The sequence below is a fragment of the Motacilla alba genome, chromosome 4 (genome assembly GCF_015832195.1).
Source record: "Motacilla alba alba isolate MOTALB_02 chromosome 4, Motacilla_alba_V1.0_pri, whole genome shotgun sequence".
Classification (NCBI taxonomy): domain Eukaryota; kingdom Metazoa; phylum Chordata; class Aves; order Passeriformes; family Motacillidae; genus Motacilla; species Motacilla alba.
This window is the reverse complement of record NC_052019.1, coordinates 42,437,170-42,460,783: the sequence shown is the minus strand read 5'-3', so window position 1 is coordinate 42,460,783 and position 23,614 is coordinate 42,437,170. Positions and strand designations below refer to the sequence as shown.

General features: G+C 44.2%; 1 protein-coding gene across 2 annotated transcripts; it reads left to right on the top strand.

The window, feature by feature from the left end:
* Nucleotides 1-43: 43 nt before the first annotated feature.
* Nucleotides 44-23,373, top strand: LOC119700034 (toll-like receptor 2 type-1). Of its 2 annotated transcripts, XM_038134273.1 has the most exons (7): nucleotides 44-4,080; nucleotides 6,958-7,063; nucleotides 11,887-11,942; nucleotides 14,322-14,402; nucleotides 15,135-15,444; nucleotides 16,964-18,196; nucleotides 20,024-23,373. In XM_038134273.1, exons 6-7 carry the CDS (start codon nucleotides 18,183-18,185, stop codon nucleotides 22,407-22,409), a joined length of 2,400 nt encoding a protein of 799 aa, XP_037990201.1. In that variant the 5' UTR covers nucleotides 44-4,080; nucleotides 6,958-7,063; nucleotides 11,887-11,942; nucleotides 14,322-14,402; nucleotides 15,135-15,444; nucleotides 16,964-18,182; the 3' UTR covers nucleotides 22,410-23,373. The 2 variants fall into 2 exon arrangements, with proteins under 2 accessions (XP_037990201.1, XP_037990202.1); XM_038134274.1 differs by lacking the exons at nucleotides 44-4,080; nucleotides 6,958-7,063; nucleotides 11,887-11,942; nucleotides 14,322-14,402 and adding an exon at nucleotides 14,940-15,009.
* Nucleotides 23,374-23,614: the final 241 nt, after the last annotated feature.

The following is a 23,614-nucleotide window of genomic DNA, read 5'->3' as shown; positions in this document are numbered from 1 at the left end:
GGACAGTATTAGTTCTTAAGAGCATCCATGAACCTGTACTGCACATGTTTCTTCTGAAGTTTACATTCTGTGGTATAAACTAGGAGTGGTTTAGCAGTTGTAGGTACAAACTTACACTCATAAGTAATAGCATCTGTACCAAATAGTAACTGGGGATCTACCTGTTGATGCAGATCAAAGAGTTTCCAAATGGTGCCAGTTCTAGTGCTGATACAGTTGTTAGTGAGTGCAGACTTCTGGCAGCAGGAAAAAGGCTGAATTGTGGCTTGTTTATCTGGCTTCAAATTGCAAGCTGTCACTTGGACAATGTTAAGCTTGTGTAGTGTGGGTGAGTGGGCATTTCTTCCAGAACTTTTCTTGTGAGTGACTCCTGGCATTTTGTGTTGTGTTTAGCCTTCACGTTGCAGTAGCATTTTCAGTGCATTTTATTGCACTTGTTTGAAATGCCAAAGCTTGAAGTGAAAGAAATGTTTCTTTTGAGAGCAGAGTTTACACCACTCTCCCAAACAGAATGATATTGTGCTGGCTCATGTTAGGAGACTAAAACTGTGTAGCTGAGGAAGTGCTGCCACCCATGCCAGGACTCAGTCTATCATGCAAGATGTCTCTGCTTCCCCTTGCTGTAGAGCCTTTTCTCTGCACGGCAGAGTGTGTCTGGACATCAAAAGGAGGCAGAGACATCCCTTAGGTTCAGAGATGTCCTTGGCACAAGAGCACTTGTCAGGCCTGAAGAGAGAGTGAAAGTGGATCCAGCAGCAGTCTCGTACAACTGCTTAAAGAAGAGCCATAGAGACGGCAGAACCAAATTCTGTTGTGGTGGCCACAGGCATTACGGCAAGTGGCTGTGGTCATGGATTGCCACATGGGAGGTTGAACATGAGGAAGAATGATGTCCCTTGTAGGGTGATGCTGCAGGAGAACAGGTACCTGAACAGGTGAGCAGATCTCTGCTTCATGTTCATGGCATGGCTGAATGAAGCCACATGTGACCTGCTGTACTGGAGGTGGCAGTCCTTTTCCTTGTGGGAGGTCACACTGGAGACCATCAGGGTCCAGACACTATTTCGAGGATTCTGTGAGTCTTGAGCAAGTTCTGTACTTTTTGCTACTTAATTTCATCTTGCCTTTTGCTCACAGAATGACTGGAAGACAAGAGCTCTGTTTGACAGTAAGAAATCAAGGCTTTTTTTATTTGTTTTTATTCAAAGACAGAGCAGAAAAGGCACTGCAAAATAGTTCACAGCCTGCATGCAAGGCTACTCAATCATCTGAGCTCTCAGACCTAAATTCTGGCCCTGCTAATGTCTCTCATTGCTGAGCTATCAGACCAGCTCCTTTATCTTGCTGGTTTCATCCAGAAATGCCATGCCAGGGCTTGAAATCTTTTAGCCAAAACAGCACACTTCCGCAAAAGGTTTGTTTCAATAAATCAGCAGTTCCTGCAAAATAAGCTTTGTTGAAAGTTACTCTGCCAGCTATGCCTTCACGAGTGTTTAGGTTAGCTCAGAAGGTGGCCAGGGACTGGTTGGGAAACTCAAAAGCTCCTACACCTCAAAAGCTCCTTTACCTGCTTTAATTGCTCGTGTGGGAGGTGCTCCAAAGCCTTCCTTTGGTTTCAATGTCAGAAAAATGGGATCGTCACTGAATGCTTCTCTGAACTGTGGTGTTTTAATTGCTTGATCAGGAATTAGCACCGGGGGTCTATGGCTGCTTTCCATGATGTGTTGTGCTGGGCAGGAATCTGTTTGACTTGAGTGTAATCGTAATTGCTTGTGATTCTGAAGGGAAGTTCACGTGTTCCTATGAACTTTGATGCTCCTGAAAATGGTACTAAGCCATGAGAAGTAGTCGCAACCACTGACATGCTTTCTGTGCACCTCTTGCCTATGGTAAGAGACTTCAGGAGGAATAGAGTGGGCGTATAAACCCAATAAATACAATTTTTTTAAAAAAAAGTGATCCTTTGGTTTGAAATGGAATGAACTTCTTTATTCCCTGGATAATATTGCTTGTTGTATAGCATGCATGGATTTTGGATAAAAAGGCACAGGAGAGAGGAGAGGACATGAAATGATGTGCTTAGCTGTCTTAGTTTATTCTGTTAATTCCATTCTGTGTCTCAAGAATATCCTTATTTTCTGTGCACTGAAGAGAGGCTTTTCCTCAAGTTCCAGTGTAAGGACATGGATTTCTTATATCTCCAACAAGCTGTAACAACAACCTCAAAACCCCACAGAGTTATGATAGGCACTGAGTCCCTGTTGTAAGTAAAGTGTATGTTCTAAACAGAGTCAATCACTGGAAAAGAGAGGAAAAATTATGCAGTAAACCAAGCAAAGGCACTGGAGAATTCAAGGAGAGCAAAACTAGATAGAAATGTTTGGAAAAGAAGACCTGTGTGAAAAATTCGATCAGACTTGTTAAAAGTGCCAACAAAAGACAAGGGGAAAGAGCCACAAAGAGCTTGAGAAATATTGCTAAGGAAGGAAACAATAATTCCCTTTAATCAAACCAGAACAGATCAAGAAATTATTCCCCCAGGAGCTGCGTAGTATTAAGCAAAGTTTTTCATATAACTTTTCATAACAATAACTAAGGAATGTAACAATCTCATTAAGGTTACTGGAAATAATTGCTGCCATCAGGAGACATCTGTAGCTTAATTAGCAATCCACTTGAATGCAAGTGGGTTTGGGCTCAGTTAAAAATCATTCCTCCCACAGTAAAGGGAAAGATGAAATAAGTAATTGCTTTGTACCAAAGTGATTATAATTGTGCTGGAGTGAAGTGGAGAGGCTGCTCTAAAGATATCTCATTGTCATGAGCAAAGTAATTTCTAACTTCTTGCTTTGTGCCTATAGCAGCGTTGGGAGCCTCGTTGATCTCTCTGAAACTGGTACTGTTTTAAGAGACATCAGCAAAAGTTGTTCTTAGTTAACCGAAGAAATGCTTAAAATTGGAAAGGGAATACCAAAATACCAGTATAAAAGTGCAGTAGCTTGCACAGTTCACTAGTAGGGCTGATGATGGAGTGGGGGAAAATCCCTGTGGGTGCAGTTCCAAGCATTCAGTATTGTCTTCTGCCACCATGTGAGCACTACATAGTCTCTGGGAATTCACTGTTTTCCCAAGAAAACTGGGAATAAGTGACAGCCACCCCTGCTTTCTGCTCCCAGCAGGTTTGTGGCTTCTTATATGTGTATTGAGAACTAGGGATACCACATTATCACTGTCCTTGATTTTCACAGGCTATATTGGCCAAGCCTGTCTGGTTGGGCCAGTATTTCCATTATGGAGCCAGAGAATATTTCTGGCACATTTCCTGGAGGTCTGTTGGTACTGAGAGGCGGCATGGACAAAGCCAGAATCTATGGCAGGGTATTCTCCTGCCCCAGCCTTGCCAGGCTGCAGCAAGCCCCTCACAGAGTTTCACTGTAGAGCTGCAGGAAGGGGAGCATCCAATGCAGCTTCCCTGTAGGAGAGGGCAGTGCTCTGCTGGGACCCTGTTTGTTGTTAGGTGGGGCTGGTACAGTGCTGAGCTTGCTCCTGCAGGGAAGGATTTGGAGAGCCCAGCAGCGTGGCTGCCACCGGTCCTGGTTTGAACTCCATGGGAGCAGCAGATGGGCGAGGCCGAGCTGCAAGTGCCACCTGCGGGGGGACAGGGCTGTCCCCAAGGCAGGCCCACATGGGGAGCACCGTCATTGCTTGCTCATCTGAATTTGTCACAGGTATGGTGGCAGTTGGCAGATCTGTCCTACAGCTCCTGCAGCTGGACCTGGGCATGCCGGACTGTTCCAGCTACTCGAAGGAGCAAGGACCAGCACTGGCAGAATGAGCCTAAGGGCTCTGAGGGCAGGTGAGAGATCTGATTGCTGGGAGGCAGATGAGCTCACTGGAGAGCTGTTAATTTAATCTTCTGAAGAGAGCGGAAGGGGAGGAAGCAAGGGAGGTTTCCACTAGAGCTGGCAATGCCTGCAGCTCCACCACCCAACTTCTTTCTGCCTCTGGAGAAGCCTTGGTGACTCCTGGGAAGTCATGGCCTTCACAGCACCACAGGTTCCACCAGAGCTGTCCTACCAGGTGAGCTCCTGGCTGATATTTACAGTGGTAGGTTGGGTGTTGCTTTTTGGCACTTGTTTTCTTCCCTTTCATTCCTGTGAAACACCCATTGTTTATTTTTCTTAGTCACTGGGTCACCTCCACCTGCTTTTGCCCTTTTCACATACTTGCTTTTCTTTCACCAATTACTGGAAAATGTGGACAGTGGCACTTCCCTGTCACCATGGGCGTGTTTTGCTTCTGCCTTTGATTGCCCTGTCCTGTTGTTGAGTCTCTCTGACCACTTCTATGGAGAAAAAAAGCTCAGGACAGCATTTATCACGTCCTATTTTCAACACACTTGGGTGGAGTGAAGGCTCACTGTCTCCCCAGGACTGCTGTGCTGCCTGACCCTACTCTGTCCCTGTGCAATGCAACACTCACCCTGCCTTTCTGGCAGAGGTTGGTGTCCCAGCAGGAGAAGGAGGTCCCTGGTGTTGCTTGTGGCAGTTGCCCGGTCCTGCGCAGGAAGAGGCTTTGCTGGGCAAGTCCCAGCAATGCTTCCTCTGCAAGCTGAGGGTGTGCAGGAGTGGAAGACAGTGGGTGAGCTCTGCTCTGCCCCATTGTGAGTGAGTGACAGAACAAAGCATGGGAGAGGATTTGTTGTCCCAGCCCTACAAGGTGGTCTTGCAACTGAGGTCCTGGGGGCTTGCACCCACCTCTGCAGTTCATTACTGATGTGTGGACATAGGCACTCCTGGCCTGCTGCAAACTGAATCTTGCTGTTCCTTCCTCCATCTCTCGAGTGGGTTTCTCTGCAAATCTGTCTGCATCAGTTTGACAAAAACACCTCCTTTGGATCTGTGGGCCACACACTGTACAGCTCACTTTTTCTGCTCTGCTTAATTTCCTACTGAGTTCTTTAGCAACAACAACAGCACAATCCCTCAAACCTCTTCTACCCCTGGGGTTGCTCTGAAGGATTTTCCCCCTGGTTGTATGTGGATGTTACTCCCTGGGCTATTTGGGCTTTTAGCAGCCTTGTTTAGAGGTGATGGAGGTCTGGGTGATTCCACATGGCCCCCTGCCCCTCTCTGCAGATTTTATTGCTTGGAGGCTGCCAGCAACCTGCACACGCAGGGACCATGCTGGCTTGGAATGCAGGACCTACCCAGTGTACAAACTAGTGCCAGATGAACTCCTCTGGCTGTTGTGCACTAGCTTCTCATCTAGCATGATTAGTCACTGTCAGCTAAATTGCCAGCAGCCAGGCTTGGCTTGCAACTGAGCACACGTGTACGTGTCTCTTGGAAGGACAATGTCACCCTCATGAGTGACCAAAAAGGCCCCATCCTCTTCAGTAAATTCAGCTCTTGTGCAGGGATTTTGAGAAGGCAACAGATCATACCCATGACTGTCCCTGCCATGCTCTGGGTTATGACTGCTGTACCCATGGGCTGAAAGGATGTGCTAGATCTCTTCTCCGACCACTCTGGAAAAATGCTCCATTTGCTAGGAGCCATTTGGTTTTAATTTTGACTGGATGTACAGTTTGTGAAGGAAGCTAATGCTTTCACATGTCTTTGCTAGCCCAGATCTGTAGGGAGCCTATGCCTGGACCCTGCTACAGCTCTCAGAGACAACAACATGGAAGGTGAGCTGCCATCCCTGGGCTGGGCATCAGCAGGTGCTATTTCAGTATTAGAAATAATACTCAATAACAGTGCAGAGCTATTTCAAAAGTGGAAATAACCTCCTTCTCATGCAATGCTGGGGTGCTCAGCAGTGCACAGTGCCTTACAAGAAACCTGCTACCATGGCTGGTTCTGATTTAGTGAGAAAAATATTTCACTTCATTCACTGAACACGGTCTTATTAGATGAAAGGTGATTTGCAGTGTGGTGTAGGAAATGCTGAACAGTGCAATCCAGATGTTGAAGACGATAAGGGACGCTTGCAGAAGTGTCAGGAAATGCTGTACCATTCCCACCACTCTCCTCAGACCTGTGAGTCAGTGGAGCTCTTTGCTGTCTTATCAGCTGCATTCATATAAGAAAGGCATGTGAAAGGCATACCAGCAGTGTTCCTCAAGCTGCTTGCAGGCAGGCTGGCTCATTCTGCCTCCGGCCCATCTCATGATGGCACAGGTACGTCCTGGACAGGGCACATGGCACTTGTGAGGGAACAGAAAATTATCTCATTGCTGCCCTGTTTCCAAAGCAGAATGGGGAGCCCTTGCTCCTCCTTGGCTTCCCCCACACTTCTCAGTCACACAAGCCACAGTCTGTGGCGTGACTGGCTTCTGGAGCTCAGTAGCAGTTTCGTATTGATCAGCTCTTTCCAGAGCTGCCTGCAGGTCGATCAGTCCCTCTGCAGACAAGCAAGCAACTGTTAACCAGAGGAGATGCCAGCCCTGCTTCTGTTGGTAAAAGCCTCTGCTTAATCCCTGATTGTCTTCCTCCTTTGGTTATTAGCCTTCAATTAGGCACCTTCCAGTCTCTCTTGTTGGCTAAGGACATGGGGCATTCACTGTGTTTGATTTCCGGCTCTCCCTGTTAGCCCTGTGTACAGTTCATGCTTTTGCCAAATCACTTGGCATACCAAGTTTCAGTTTTCCCATCTGTATTGTCCTTGGCATGCACTGCACTTTCCAGGGCTGCTAGAAATCAGACTATAGGTGTCTTTTGCTTAATCAAGGTTCAGCTAGCTGTCTGATTTTCCCACACCGGCCCTCTGGTGAACACAGATGTGGTTGAGCAATTTTCTCCTGACACTTTGCTATCACTTTCACCACTCACACATCACACCAAGTGCAGCTGGTCTCCCTCTCCCAGCTTGCAGGGTTTGCTTTTGCTTTTGATTGCAGTCTGGAGCATCACAGCTTGGCGTGCCTGGGCCTGAGCCATCTGTGGCTTGCAGGGTGGGATACTCCTGATGGTAAGAAGAAACCTGGGACACAAAGACCTGATGGAAATGCCCAGGGGTGGACAGCCTGCTAAGCTCACAGTGACACACCTTCCTGTATGTAAGTACTTCTGCCTTCTGAGTGAAGTTCACAGGCAAGAGTATGAGTTTCTCTTGTAGTAGCTGAACTTCATGACCCAGTTTGATATCCCACAGCAATGTGCAACTGGTGATTGCCCTCAATTCACAATAGCATTAAGGAGAGATAGCTTTGTGCCTTTTATAGATGAACTGCATATGTGTGGTGGAGGGTTTGTTTGGATTTGTTTTAAGGAAGGAATCTTTCTTTTTACTTGAAAAGTTTTTAATAACAATTGTGTTTAAGTGCTGATAAATTACAGTTAGTTGAGGACCAAATAATGGCTGATACAAATGCTTCACAATCCTTAAGTGAATATGAAATATTTAATTTTTTTATTAGTTTCCTTAGTAAAATGTAAGCCTGGATGCATCTTCCAGAATGGCTGATATGACTGATGCTCAGTAAGCTGCAGGTTTGATTTTGGTTGCAAGAACTTCATATGCAATTTCCTGTAATAGAGAAACCTGAAATCTAACCAAGACAGTATTATTCTTTCTAAAGAGTTGATCTGAGGGATGAGTTAAAGGACATGGCCTTTGTTCTGTCCTTGTCCTTGCTTCCTCTTGTCTGAATAGTCATATATCAATTGAACAGCCCCATCAGTGAACCCATCAAGCAGAAGTTCAGCTGTCTTGGGCAGACCATCACTTATAGTTCATATAGAGAGTTTGTTAGACAAGTCCTCAAAAAACTAAGTATTGATTTCTATGAATAAAAATAGGAAACAGATGGCATCAATTCCAAATGGTGAAGTGGTTTTTAACTAGTTCAGTAACTAACGTTCTCAAATGCCTACAAAATATTACAGTTTTATCTTAGCAAAGATCAAAATAACAACTTTAAAGCACTTGCGAGGCATACACACCCATGTGTTCCAATAGATGACAGACTGAATGAATCCTTTCAGTGATGGGACTGAACTTGCCAATTTCAAATTCCCCCCTGTACTCCTGCAGTGAATAATGCCTAATGACTGCTCTGGTTGGGTTTTTTTATTATTATTTTTATGACTACTACGTGGACCCAATGTTGCCTCAAACATGCTGCAGGTATTAAGAGAAGTCTGCAAGTCTGGGATCTGAGAGAGAGCCTGGTAAGAAAGCATTTCCTGAGAGGAAGGAGTAGGAAGCCTCTGGAGCCTCTCTGATCTCCTTAAGTGTCTGAGTATGTTAGCATCTACTGCTGTTTAGATCAGTCTGCTTACTCATGAGTATCTGTATTAGTTCCTAGAAGAATAAAGGCAAAAGGCAGCCCATAGCACGCCCAACATAGATTTGCACAACCAGGCTCTGCACTGGAGCACAGTCTCTCAGACAGGTTGTATGCATGATGAGTAAGATAACTGAACCCATGGGAACTGCAGCACTGCCTAGCAGCAGGTGGAAATGCTGTGTGCCGGCTGCTACAAACTCCAAAAACTAGCCTCAGCTGTCCAATTTATTCTGAAAACTGTTTTCCAGTTGTACAATTATTCTGATGGCAGAGGAGGCCATTTGTCACAAGCTGGAATAAACCTTTTGGAGTCCACACTGTGTGGAGTTACAGTTGAGCTAATGCTTGCCCTTGTGCAAGATGCTGACTTTGATTAGTTTGTCTGCACAACAGCTGCTTCTGTTTTCTGAGCAAGAGCTGCACACTAGTTTACAGTCTGTCTCTCTCTGGTGCCTTGCTGAGAGCCAAACCCTGTGCCAGGGGAGGGAAATGCTGCTGTGTGTGCCAGGACTCTTGGCCCCTTTTACCTTACTGAAACTTGCCTTCCCAGGACATAGGCCTCTCTTTTGTTTCCCTGGTTTGTGTGTTATGTGAATGGTTGTTTTTAAAAAGTCTAACCTTTTACTTAGCCTGATTGAAAAGTGTATTTTTGGCAGTGGAGATGGAAATATAAGCACACTTGAGAAATCTCTGGATCTGGTAATGGGACCTTTCCCCTGCACTCACCATCAAAACAGCCTGGAGTTGAGTTTCCAGAAGCTCTATATATGAAGCTAAATGTCAATGTCACCTCAAAAAATTATGCAAAAAGCCTGTAGCAGGGATATTTTTCCTTGAATTTCATCTTCCCCATTAGACTTTATGTATCTCCTGAAACAAAAAGAGAAGGAAAGAATGTCAGCTCTCTTTTGGTAGGTAGGTGTAGGTTATAGTAGATATCAGCAAGTCACAGTTAGTGACATTGGTGTAGAGCTTTAAGAATCAGAAAGCAGTCCTACCACAAGCAATAGAGAGACTTGGTCAAAATTTGAGATCCTGCTGCCTGTTTAGACACATAAGCATTTAGCATTTAGTTCTTGGATGTCCCATATTCAACTGACAGTGGTATCTGGACACCCTGGAGTTTGAATATCATAATTCCTCTTGGATTTCTGTGTCTGCTTCTGAGTATGCTCAGGATGTCTCAGCACAGCTGGTGCTCTGACAATGTCATCCATCTCTGACAGTATCCTGTGGTTAAGCGCTCACTCACATCTTCTTCGCTCACATTTTCTGCAAGGTTTAATCCAGTTCCTAATCACCTGGCTCCTTCAGAAAGCTTGTCCAGAAGAATCACCTCCTTCTGTTCTGTGTCTCAGCTGTAGCAGCATTTACAGATGTTTATGGCGCACATAAAAAAATTTCCCTCTCTCTGCTATGGAACTGGAGCAGTCATGGTGTATCTTCCCTGAATTTCTTTATTGTCCTGCTTTTTTGCAGGAAAAGGAGCACTGGTGACAGCTTGTCTCGGTGATTTCCTCCTGCCATAGACCTCTTGAACAGAAGGTTACAGCTTCCCAGAGCCAGGCAAAGCCAGTCCCTCTGTGTGCAGGAGCAGTCTTGTCCTGCCACCTGCAAATGTGTCAGATACATTGGATGTATGCAATTGTAGCTCTCAGCTGCTTCCCCACGGGTGGGGACAGGGAATTAGAGGATCTTGTTGCCCTTCTGACTTTCCACCCTGGAAGGCCTCGCTCCCAGACAGGCAGCCCTGCAGTGCTTCAGTAGGTTCACTGATTTTCCTTTTAAATGCGTTAAGAGTTCATCTGATTGCAGAGTACCTGCACTGCTAAAGGTGTGGCTTTATCTGCAAAGTTGTTTTCTTACACACCAGAAGTCATAGGAAAAAGCGAAGGTTGGAGGGGAAGGAGAATCCCTGGCTGAACTCTGGAGTGGGAAGTGCAAGCTTTTTAGGACAAACCAGCTCTGAGGCACCATGGTGAGCTTCCCACTTCCCCATGCCTCCAGGGCAACTGGATGAGGCTCTTGTTCTGCCTGTGATTTCCAAAGGCTTGCTGAGCCAGCCCTAATGTGGCTGCACGAGACCAGCAGCTTCCCCATCCCTTCCTTCCTTCCCTGCTAGAGTTGTCCTTCACTCCTGAAAGGCTCCCAGGCAGGTTTTACTCCTCTTTGGATGGCAAGAATTTGGCCTGAGTAAGGCAGATCCTTGGAAAGACAAAGCAAGGTCTATTAATCATCATCCATTTCTTTATTTATTTTGGGTATTTCCTGGTTTCGGTGTTGTACAATGTTTACCAAAGACGAGCAGCCAAAGTAAACCACACGAATGAAAAATTGCAAATGAAAGAGCCAGCCGCACGGCACAGCTGGTCCCACGTCTCCAAGGGCTTCAGTCGTTGCAGATTAGGTGCACACTTGGCATTCTGCTGCAAATATGCCTGCAAGGAATCATCCTGGAACAAACCTCCCTCCATGCACAGCAACTGACAGAAAGCTGAGGCAGGTCTGGAAAGACTCTCTAGCAAGGGAGGGGATTAATGTGCCTGCTTGTTAACTCTGGCAGAGTGTGCAGTCGTCATTGTGCCAGCAGAGTCAGGGAGAGCAATTGGAGAGGGATTATTTTATGATTGGTGGCATTCTTGGGGATGGGGCATTTATTTGGGGCCTTCCTGCAAAGAGTAAAAAGCAGAGGGGAGCACAAAGCAGCTCCTTTCACAGATGGCAGACTGTTTCGACGTGAGGAGCCAAAACGGATGGAAACGTTCCCTTCTCCCTTAATCCAGTTGCAGACCTGACTCAACCTGACTGAGTTTTTGGTATCAATGTTGTCTTGTTACTCAGTGAGAAGTTATGAGCTCACAGATTTCTTGTCCAGCAAACCAGCTTGCCAGCTCCTTGCTGAGTTCCCCCTGAAAAGAAAGGGCTGCCCAGCCTGGAGGCAGGATTTCTCCACCTGCAGGAACAGGGAACAAGCCAAACTCATTCACAGGCTGTGCTTCATCATGAGAAGTATGAGAAATACTTTTTTTACAGAAAAATTTAGACCACTGAACAGTAGGGGAGAAAAGTCCAGCCAACCTTTACTTTATCCATCCCTTCTCCTATTACTCATTGCATTTCTGTTAGTGACTCTTGAAAAATTCTGTTCAGCTGGAAGGCCTTGCAAATATCAGACAGGACACTGTCAGAGGCAAACATGGAGGCACCAGGAGATCACCAAGAAAGATGCCTCTCAACAGAGGGTTGTACATCTCAGTATGTTCTGCCTGGCCTTTCAGTCCCAGATGTGAGCTGGGAACAAAGAGTTCAAGGAATGAGCCCCAGAGAAATAAAGTACTCCAAAGAACAGATTTTAGAGAAATTTGTTGACACTATTAATCATGGAACATTCAGGAAATTAATTTTAAATTATGTCATAAAAATAGCACATGAAAGAAGTGTAAATGTAACATAATTTCTATAAATAGAAAAGAATATTTATGCTGACACTAGTGTAAGTTACAAGCTGAAAACAAACCAGGTGGCCAGTCTGTTGGGCAGACATTGGATAATAAGACCCAAAGAAACAAAGATCTTCTTGTGCCCCACAGGTGCAAACTTCACGGTGAGTTAAGCGTTGAAGGACTTTAATCGGAATTGATCCAAGGTAGGAGAGTGCATCTAATTTGACGTTCTTTCCCATGGTAAAGCAGATGTAAGGTACACAAATTCTATTAGCTTATGGCTATCTCTCATCCAGCTTATTCTGGTCCTGTAGTTCAGAGCTATGTAGATCTAGCTATGGAGCTATGTGGTTTCAGCTGTGGAGATGCAATTTGGTTGTTGTTTGCTGGTTTTTTACCAATATTTTCTCTGATTCCTCTTCCTTTGACAACCCTTCTGTCCAAAAGCTGTGAAATGCAGAAAAAATTACTTGAAAGCATGAGTTACCATGCTTTCCATACTTACTGAGATATACACAAGTCTTTTTGGCATTGCTACAACCCTCATTTGCGTTGCCACAGCACTGCCATGCTCTTCCTGTCACAATCATGTAACTTACTCAGGATATTGGAGAAACATTCAACTCAAAGCTTGTAAATATAGGTACTTCACAGCAGTAGAAAACACTTTGGTTTTAAGGTTGATCATCTGGTATGGTGTGTGTTTCTTTCTGTAGATACTGTAATAGAGACAAAAAGGCATCTGGAAGCACAGGCACAAGTTACATGGTCTTTTCTGAATCTGCCATTACTAAGCTGGTACTGTTACAGTCAAGAAAACTTACAGAAGAGCAAGAAATGCAATCTGAGGATAGTTTAGAAGGAATGATTAAAATAGCTAAATGTGTACTTGAAAATCAGCTTGGACTGTCTGTTTTCCATCATGTTCAAATTCAGAAAGTCAGAGAATGGTCTAATATTGGAAATAACTTATTATTTGAAGATGGTTTGGTGGCCCTATGAGAAACCAAACACACATTTAAAATACTTTCTGACATCTTTTTATGATCAGGCTTTTCATTTTCAGTAAAAATTATGTTTTCATGCATGTTTACAACTCAGATGAAGTCAAGCTTCTAAAAAGTTTGTTTAAAAATTATACAATTGCAAAAGAGGGCAATAGAAACAATCCCTGCAAGGGACTCACAAAACATGTTGTTTTTTTCAGTGAGTGAAAAACCCTAGGAAGTAGTACCTTGTATATTTTCGTATTTTTAAGAAATGTGGCATACTGATAGGCTATAAATCCAGAAAAGTAGATACACTGAAGAAAGAACTTCTGAGGTCTTGAATAGCTCAGAAAAAAAAATAAAATTTGGAATTGCCTAGTTTTTTCTTTCTGAAATCCACTGTCATGTCTAAAATATTTCATGTTATCAGATACAGAGGGAGTCAGCAGCTGAATGCAAAGCCTGAACTACCTGTGCAAAATACATCCTGGCATTATCTTTTTTGGAACAAATACAAAAATCTTGATATTTTTATGGTACATGATAATGATCTGCTTCATTTCCTGCTCAGATTCTTGCCCAACTGTTAAAAACAATTTTTTTCTATTGTATAACAAGCAGTTAAATATGTATCTCTGCATCCCAGCAAAGTGCTTTCCACCTCCATATAGGAAACAAACTCTAACTGGTTCTGCAATGACTTGGTCCCATTCCCAGGAATGTTTCCCTTCCATTAAAAAAAACCCAAGAAACAAAATCCCCAAAACAAAACGGGAAAAAGAAAACACTTTTTCCAGCCTATTAGCACTAGTTAGGCATAAGCACAAAATATGTCCATGCATTCCTCTGGACCTTCCTACACTGGAATGCACCAACAAGCATGTCCCTTTGCCCAGCCTCTCTTGAAGGAGCTTTTACTTGGAGCTGAGCAAAGCTTTTTTTCCTCCCTGTGGGAAATTCTGGTGCCAGGATGTTAAACCCTAACTTCCTCACAACAGCCTGCCAGTAATGGCACCCGGTGCACCCGGTGGGCACCCGGTGGGCTGTGACAGGGTATTTTCTCTCCTGGTGAGATGAAATGAAGCAGAAGCTGTCCAAACAGCGAGCATAAGAGATCCCATTCCTCTCTGTTCCCGACCCTGCCCTCCTGGTATTGCAACTTGTGCTAGGAGCCCATAGGCAGAAGTGTTTCTGGCTCTCTCCAAAATCCTGCAAAATCTTTGTTTGGAAACAGGAATGGCACCTCTTCTTTTAAAAACTGGAAATATGGCTTCCAAAAAAATATGGCTTCCAAAAACTGGAAATACGGTGTCCAAACACCATTCTGGGAAGCCCATTAGATGACCTCTAGGTCAAACAGCCTAGGATACAGCAAAGCAAACTGAACAACACAAAAGAGTGAGATAGATGTAGAGCAAAGAAAAAAGTTAGCTCAAAACACTGTGTGAGTGGTCCTTCAGAGCGCTACACAGAAGTCTTTCCTGAAGACCTCTAAAAAAGCTTAAGAACCAGCTTTGTACATTGGTCATGTTGTACCAATCAACATTATGAAAATTGCAGAAAATATTATTTACAGATTATGCCTCTTTTTAGGGGATGGATCTCTGGCAACAGCAAGCTGGAAGCCTACCTGCCCAAGTAAATTTGGGTTGAACTCTGAGCTCCCCGTACCATGTGAGTTGTCTCAGAGTTCTCATCGTGGAGTAACAAATCTGTGTGGTGATAACAGGATTTTGTGTGTTTGTCACAGTGGTCTTCACAATAGGGTGTCAAAACTTGCCTTTTTTTTCCACTGTGTATTACAGGAAAATATGTATTTACTGTATATCCTAGTATTCCTTGTAAGAAACAAGTTTTTTCACTGTACCTAAAGGGCAAGGTAGGAAAGGAACTGTGTTGTCCAGCTTTGCCTTGCATGTAGGCTGTTTCCTGTTGAAGACTTCCTTGGGAGTCAAGAACTCACCAGAAATTTTTTGGAAGAAATTACATGTTTTCTCTTGTTGAGTCATACTGTTATAACTACTCGAGAAAAATGAAACTTTCCATAAGCTTTAGTGTCTTAGCGTGCAAACTTCCTTGCAAGATGCTTCTCAGTTAAGGTAGAAAATCAGTGTTTGACTGACTGAAAGCCGTCAGGAAGGATATGACAAAAATAAATCCACTACTCTGCTTCCTTGGCAGAGGCAGTGCTGTAGGCTGGCTGCTGAATGACTAACCAGTTATATCATTATCATGCTCTGCCACAACTGCAGGGTAAGGATTGCCCAGAAGAAAAACAAAGGTAATTGGGTCCTTTGCATTTAAACTTCCAGTCTGAAGATCTAACCAGGGGATTAAGCAGCTGATATGGAACACAACAAAGTTAAAAAGGTTTACTTTTCGTTATCGTGTACCTTTTTGTTGTAGCTTGAAGATGAATACCTGAAGCTCTGCAAGACAGATTAAAGCACAGGCACCAGCAGTGCACGCAAAGAATCTGTTCCCAGGACCATGAAAGGATGCCAAGCCATTCTGCTTTCAATTACATGAGAAATTGAAATAGAATTGGAATAGAATTGAAAAGTACTTCCTGCTCCAAAGACTGCAAGGACAGATTTGACTTTCGGCTTTTCCTTGCCATCGTTTTCTGAGGGCACTTGGGTAAGAGCATCCCAGGTTCAGCCTGCCTGACACTGCCGCAGCCAAGCTGACATACTGGCAGATCCTATTACCAGTGGTAAGTATGAGGAAGCAGTTTTGTGCTGTTTACAAAGATTTGGAAAGTGTGCTTTCTGCTTTCATCACAGGCTGGTCAATAGTTTCATTCCTCCCTCCCTTTTCTACTGCTTCTGCTTTTTCTTTGAGGCAGGGATCTGGGACGTGGGTTAGGTCCCTTCTGCACTGCTCACTTGGCCTTTCTCAGCAGAAAAGCAACAGGCAGCTCTCAATGTGGACACTGATATAGAGAAGGAAAGAGAGGAAGGAGGCGGGGCAGGGGAATGCAGGATCCTTCCGTGTGAGACTGGGAACGGGAAGTTCTTAAAGAGTGCATCATGTTTGGGTACTGCTTGTGCTGCTGTTGGATAAACGGGAACATTTAAAGCAAGACAGCTTCAAACATTATTACCACATCTCTATCTGATCCCCATCTACTGCTGGTGAAGGCTCGTGCGGTGTCTCTGCTTGGAACATCTGCAGTTACAAAAGCACAGCTTTGTTGCAGAGCAATGTGCTTCTCTTAGGAAAATGTAGTGTAGGTGAAGGCATGTGACTTGTTTTAAACAGTATTAAAGAGGAAGGTTAATCATAGCTTAAACTTGGAAGAGGAGAGAAAGCACGTTTGTTCAATGCTAAACATGCAGTTACTCTGGAGGAAAACCAGTTGAAGAGTATTCTCATCTTAAAAGACAGCAGCTTTCTCCTACTTTAGAGTCTTTGATTTCAAAAGAAGTTGTTTTGAGCCATGCTGCACCTCAATTTGGAAGCTAATGCTCTGGGAGGCAGGTGGCTGCTATCTTGTCTGTGTGTGTGGGGCAGCTTGTGGAGAGCATTTTTGCACATCCTCAAACCTTCCTGAGTATGGATAATGTGATAACCCTGACAATCGCCCACATTTCTTGGCATTTTAAGCAGCTTGCTGAACTGGACTGCTTGGTATGTGAACTGTGGCATAGTCACACCAGTTCTCTCTTTCTGAGAGAAACCAGAAACCTGGCCAGCATAGATCCATCTGTGATGAGAGCTGGCTGAGCCTGGATGTTAGGAGAAAGTGGCTTCTTCTGAAAAAACATCTGATATGTACCTCAATTCTCCACAAATGTGTGGTGATGAAGCTGTAACAGATAGAAGAGAGTGCCCATTTCACACTGAATTATGTACATGGTCTTCTTCTCCAAAACTCTTCCCAAATTAACTAAATTTTTACTGTATCAGAGAGGTGCAGTTTTGAAGACAAAAATATACAGTAACAAGTCTCATTGAACCCAGAGTTAATATTTTGAAAACGGAAGTCTTCCCTATTGAAGAGCAAGAACCATTTCAGATGCTAGAGGGAAGAGGTGGCTTTGGGGAAGTTGATGACATCCTTTTACTAAAAGACTATTTTCCTTCTCCTGTCTGCCCCACAGCTGCTTTGCCCTCATTTTACTGGGTGCTTTATGCTTATCAGCTATCCTCTGTAGTAGACAGAAAATACAAGGGTATCTCAGTCTTCCAATTTCTTTTTCTCTTAACCTAATGTGCAATGCTATTGTCAGTGCAGTGTGACTGAACGTTGCCATGAGGTGCATTTGGGCTCTCTGTGGGCTTTGCCACCCTTGATCACACAGATGCTGCTGTGGGCCCTCTGACAAGTGGAAGGAATCAGTCCATCTGTCTGCTCTCAGGCAGGTACTTCTTGGTGCAAGAGGGCGGCAAAAGGTGACAATTTTTGAACACAGAAAAGAAATGGTAACTGCAATAGGAATGTTAGTGTTTGAATTTAACGGACTTGCCTTTCAGAGCTGGTAGGATGACTCCCTGCCCCTTTGTGCAAACAGCATACTTGGCTATTTGACCAACCATGTATTACTTCAGTCAGGTTAAAATGAATGCCATCCAGCCTCCTCTCTCAAAATTGCCTTTGATGTTTACAGAGAGATACTTTGCTTCAGACTGTGTCTTGTGCTTCAGACAGAATATCATTCCTGTTATTCATTTTCTGTTGACATCATATGACTGTAATGTCCTAGGAAATTAAAGGATGCTGAGTGTTTCTGTAGTACTCTCCTTGACTAAACAATTTGACTCCAAGACTTAATACATGCATCACTTTTTATATTGATAATATTTTAAAGAACTTACGTAAGTTGGTTGTGCTGCGATGTTCTGTTTCTCAGCACAGTGAACAACCCTCAGTGCCTACCAGACAAAAGGTGTTGAACACAGAGATACAGGGAGGTTAATGCAGTTCTGCCTGGGAACTATTTCTGCACTTAATGGGGAGGAAGGGATTGTGAAAGAATGACTTGCGCAAAATGATTGCATCAGCCAATGGGAGTTGACTGACAAAAAGAAGAGACTGACAGTTAATTTTATCTTTCAAAGAAGAGAGTTCAACTACAATATGTTCTCATTTTTTGTGTCCCAAATCAGCAGCAACGGTAGAATTGGTTGAAATGTGAGTTTGAAGGGTGAGCCATACGTGCTGGACAATCCTGGACTCTTCAGAAGCCATGGTTTCCACAGGGGAGCCACCACTAGAGAGAAGAGACGCAAACTGCTACGATTCACTGGCTGCATAGTTAAAGGACACTGGGAAACTGGGAACATGAAGTTTTGTTTGAAGAGAACAATATTTTGAGGCTGAAATATTTTCTCACTTCGAGACTGTCACCTCATCAGACCTGCCAAAAATTTCCAGCTTTTGTTGTGCTTGCAGGTATGAGGTGACCATTCAGATGCCTTGACCAGCACACGAGGAGACTGACACACAGCATGCAGTACACTAGGTAAGTACTTAACCTCTGCTTATTCAGGGTTTACTGGTAGTGTTCATCTGCACTACTGGAACTGTTTGCATTTCAAACCTGGTGAAGTGTTTTTTGGCGCCTGTGGCAGGAAACACAGCCCTTCTTTACATTAAAATCAGTATTGTTCTAATTACATCCACTGTTTATAGGGTGACAGTAACATCTATATCCCATCTATTACTGGTGTTGTTTTACAGAAAAGTCTGATAGCCTTCATTTCATATCAGGTTGTTCTGCCTTTCCAGTAAGGAATGTGAATTGCTTACACAGTGTGCAAAAGGGTGTGGCAAGAGCTCTGCTTTTAGAGGCCCTGAGGCTGGTGAGACTCCATGCAGGGGACCCCTGATCTCTTCTGGGAAAGTTTGTGCTGTTGGAAAACTCAAGCCCTCTGGAAGGGCTGAGAGGGAGAGCAGGCTCTGTTTGGGCTTCTGCCTGCCATGTAGCCATACAGAATGGGCAGACTGATGCTGCACAGGCTTGAGCGTTTGTAATCACAGAATCACAAAATCATTTTGGTTTAAAAAGGCCCTTAAGACCATTGAGTCAAACCATTAACCAAATACTGCCAAGCCTACCACTAAACTATGTCCCTAAGCACCATGTCTGCATGTCTTTTAAGTACCTCCAGGAATGGTAACTCCACCACTTCCCTGGGCAGTCTGTGCCAGTGCTTGACCGCCCTTTCTGTGATTTTTTTTCCTAACATTCAGTCTAAACTTCCCTTGGTGCGACTTGAAGCTGTTTCCACTTTTCCTATCGCTTGTTACCTGGGAGGAGAGACTGACCCCCACTCACTACACTGACCCCCACTGACTACAGACTCATTTCAGGCAGTTGTAGAGAGTGATAAAGTCCTCTCTGAGCCTCCATTTTCTCCAGGCTAAACAACTATAGCTCCCACAGCTGGTTCTCTTAAGACTTATAGTCTAGACTCTTTCCCAGCTCCATTGCTCTGCTCTGCACAGGCTCCAGTGCCTCAATGTCCTTATTGAAGTGAGAGGCCCAAAACTGAACACAGGATTTGAGGTGTGACTTCACCAGTGCTGAGTACATGGGGACAATCACTGCCCTGGTCCTGTTAGTCACACTATTGCTGATACAGGCCAGGATGCCATTGGCCTTCTTGGTCACCTGGACATATACTGGATCATATTCAGCTGCCTGTTGACCAGTGCTTCCAGATCCTTTTCTTCTGGGCAGCTTTCCAGCCACTTTGACCCCAGCATTTAGTGCTGCATGGGGTTGTTGTGACCCAAGTGCAGCACATGGTACTTCATTCTGATGAGTCTCATCCAATTGGCCTTAGGCCATGGATCCATCCAATCCAGATCCCTCTGTTGAGCCTCCTTGCCCTACAGCAGATCAACACTCTCACCCAACTTGGTGTTATCTGCAAACTGAGTATGCACTCGATCCCCTCATTCAGATCACTGATGATCTAACCATCTTCCCCGATTTGGAGCCGAAACATCCAGCTGTAGCTTCTTTGCTGAGAGGAAGCATAATGTGAGAGATGAAAGAGGTGAGAGCCATAGCCAATGTGCCTATAGAAAAGCAAGATACTAAGAATGGTCCTTTAGGGCTCTTGACAAGTGATATGGCTGTACTCCAGGGATGAGCAACACATCATGGTTGCAGGGCTGAGAAGATCAAGTAGGAGAGGAAGACTGACATCAGAGGATACCATTTAAAAAAAAAAATTTAATCTGAGATTACTAAAAAAATAGTGCAGGATTTAAAGAGTTTTCAGCTGCTGTTCAAAATTAAAATTTGACTCTACCTTCTCTTTTTTTCTGTTTCCTACAGCAAAATGTCCATTCAAGCAAAACAAATATCAAGAACTACACACACCTGGCAAGTGTTGGCCATCTACATGGTCTTAGCTGCAAGCCTCTCCGAGCAGCTAACACTGAAGCAGGCTTGTCCTTCATGCGATGCCAGTCAGCTTTGCAACTGCTTCTCCATGGCCTTGGAATTCATTCCCCCTGGGCTTACTTCCAAAATCACAGTGTTAAACCTGACCCACAACAAGATAAAGCACATCCAATCCCAGGACCTGCAGCAGGCTGTGAACCTGAGAGTCCTGCTGCTGCAGTCCAACAAAATCAGCTCGATAGATGAGGATGCATTTCAGTTCCTGGAAAAACTGGAGCTCTTGGACTTATCAAATAACAGCTTGGCTCACCTGTCCCCGGTGTGGTTTGGGCACCTTTTTTCACTCCAGCATCTCCATCTTCAAGGCAATTCCTACAGAGACCTGGGGCAGAGCTCCCCCTTTTCTAGCCTGAGGAACCTGAGCTCTCTCTACCTGGGCAACCCGCAGTTCTCTGTGATAAGGCAAGGGAACTTTGAGGGCATTGAGCTTCTGCACAAGTTGTGGATTGATGGTAGCAATCTCAGTCAGTATGAGCAGGGAAGTTTGAAATCAATTAAGCAGATCAATCACATGATCATAAACCTAAGAAATAGTAACATATTCTCAGAAATTGTTAGGGACCTTGTGCACTCTGTCACTTGGCTGGAAGTGACAGAAATCAAATTACCGGTTGAAAAAAAAAGCTTGGTGCAGAATTCTACACGTCCTTTTAGGATACAAAAACTTACATTTAAAGAAGCTTTCTGCACAGACCAAACTATTAGCCGAACAATAGTGTCACTGAAGGAAATCACCTCTTTAAAAGAGTTAGAGGCAATTAATTGTGTGCTTGAGGGGCAGGGAATATGGAACACTAAAGAAATTGCAAGGAGTGGGCAAAGTTTTGTTGAAACCATAACAATTATAAAGGCAATGATTCAGAATTTTCATTTGTTTTTTGACCTGCAAGGCATGGAGTCACAAATAAACAAACTAAAAAGACTCACTATTGCAAGCTCTAATGTTTTCATGGTACCATGCAATCTTGCAAGACATTTTTCATCACTTCTCTATCTGGACTTTCATGATAATTTGCTTGTAAATAAGCGTTTAGATGAGACAATCTGTGAACATTCCTGGCCTTCATTGCAAACTCTAAATCTAAGTCAGAACTCTCTAAAATCTCTGAAAGAGACTGCAGAGTATACATCTCGTCTACCAAAATTGAGTAATCTTGATATTAGCCAAAATAATTTTGGTGAGATTCCAGATGCGTGTGAATGGCCAAAACTCCTGAAATATTTAAACCTGTCCAGCACTCAAATTCCTAAAGTAACAACCTGCATTCCTCAAACGCTAGAGGTTTTGGATGTCAGTGGAAACAACCTGAAGGAGTTTGGACTGCAGCTCCCATTTCTGAAAGAGCTGTACCTCACAAGAAACCAGCTGAAGACGCTGCCAGGTGCCGCACCCATCCCAAGCTTAGTGTCCTTGTCCGTCAGAAGAAACAAGCTGAACAGTTTCTTCAAGGAGGAGTTGGAGTCCTTCAGGAGAATGGAGCTGCTGGATGCCAGTGACAACAACTTCATCTGCTCCTGTGAGTTCCTCTCCTTCATCCACCACGAGGCCGGGCTAACCCAAGTGCTGGTGGGGTGGCCGGACCAGTACGTGTGTGACTCTCCGCTGGCGGTGAGAGGGGCGCAGGTTGGCTCTGTGCACCTCTCCCTGATGGAGTGCCACAGGTCCCTGGTGGTGTCGTTGATCTGCGTCCTGGTGTTCCTGGTCATCCTGCTGCTGGTGGCCGTCGGCTACAAGTACCACGTGGTCTGGTACCTGCGGATGACATGGGCCTGGCTGCAAGCCAAGCGGAAGCCCAAGCGCGCCCCGCCGAAGGACGTCTGCTACGACGCTTTTGTCTCCTACAGCGAGAACGACTCCGACTGGGTGGAGAACACCATGGTGCGGGAGCTGGAGCAGGCCTGCCCTCCCTTCCGGCTCTGCCTGCACAAGCGGGACTTTGTGCCGGGGAAGTGGATCGTGGACAACATCATCGACTCCATTGAGAAGAGCCGCAAAACGCTCTTTGTGCTGTCCGAGCACTTTGTGCAGAGCGAGTGGTGCAAGTACGAGCTGGACTTCTCGCATTTCCGCCTCTTTGATGAGAACAACGATGCGGCGATTCTCATCCTCCTGGAGCCCATCCAGAGCAAAGCCATTCCCAAGAGGTTCTGCAAGCTGCGGAAGGTCATGAACACAAAGACCTACCTGGAGTGGCCTGCTGGTGAAGAGCAGCAGCAGATGTTTTGGGAAAACTTGAAAGGTGCCTTGAAGTCATAGAATTCAGCAGTCCTGATTTCAACATATTTCCACAAAAGGCTGTATATCACTTTCTTGCTGCTAAGAATCTTCTCTTTCTTATTTTTCTGCATAACTGCGACTGGCTTTGTTTTATATAGAGATAATTGTCATTTTAGCAGCTGGAAAAGACCTGTTTTAGACTTTTCAGTGATTAGACGCTCTGGTCTTTAAAAGTCCCTGCCAATAACCATGACATTTGGAAACCGTGTTGGACTTGTTATACTTTTCTAAGTACATTTTGCTGAGTGCGGGGTGTTTCTGTACTTTTTACTCTTGTTACCACTATCCCCAACTGGTCTCTAACAATGCCATTGTAATTTTCAAATGACATTAAAAGCCATGGTCTTCAATTAATATTTCCCTGTGTCCATTTCTTCCTGGGAATGCTTGTTTTTCTCTTCATTATCACCTCCACTTTCCTTTCTACCTACCCGCAGAAATACCTGAAGCCTTCTAATTTTGGATGTTACACTGTGTTTCTAATGTGTGGGCTAGATGGTGTTGCAGACTGGCTCAGTTTTAAGTTTTGCTCTTCTACTTTGCAGAGCATATTCATGTAATCACAGGGCCATGCAAGTCTGACAGCTCTGCTTACCTTCCTTTGTAGTCGGTGAAGAAAATCACAGGGATAAGAGGCAGTTCATCTCTCTACTTCAGTGTGAGGTATCTCCTGGAATTACCATATTGCTCTCCACTGATTACAAAGGGAGTCTAGACAAGCAGGTAGATACACATGTTTACATTAAGGTAGTCAGTCCCACTCTGAGTGTTTGGATTTCTTGTGTTTTAGAGTTTCTTATGGGAACCTGAAAATGTCTCTGAGGCGATTAAGTTAGGTTTCTCTAACTCAACATTTTCATGTTCCCTGTTGCTTGTTTTGCTGGAGTTTAAGTACAGGAAAATCTAGATCTTGATTAAATTTTAGACATGCAATTATTTTGTGGTGAAATACTAAAGCCTTGGCATATGGGCTAAGTATTTGAAAAATAGCAAAATTTGTGTGTATTTTCTGTTGCTATATTTATACGTCTTCATGTATATATGTGTGTGTATGTGCTTTTATAAATGTGTATCTATTCACACTTCTGTGTCTTTATGTGTACATGTGTTTATGTGAGATAATTTCTGTAGGTGCAGCCTGCAAACACCACTTTCAGTTCTGTTTTCCTGTTACAATGTTATCT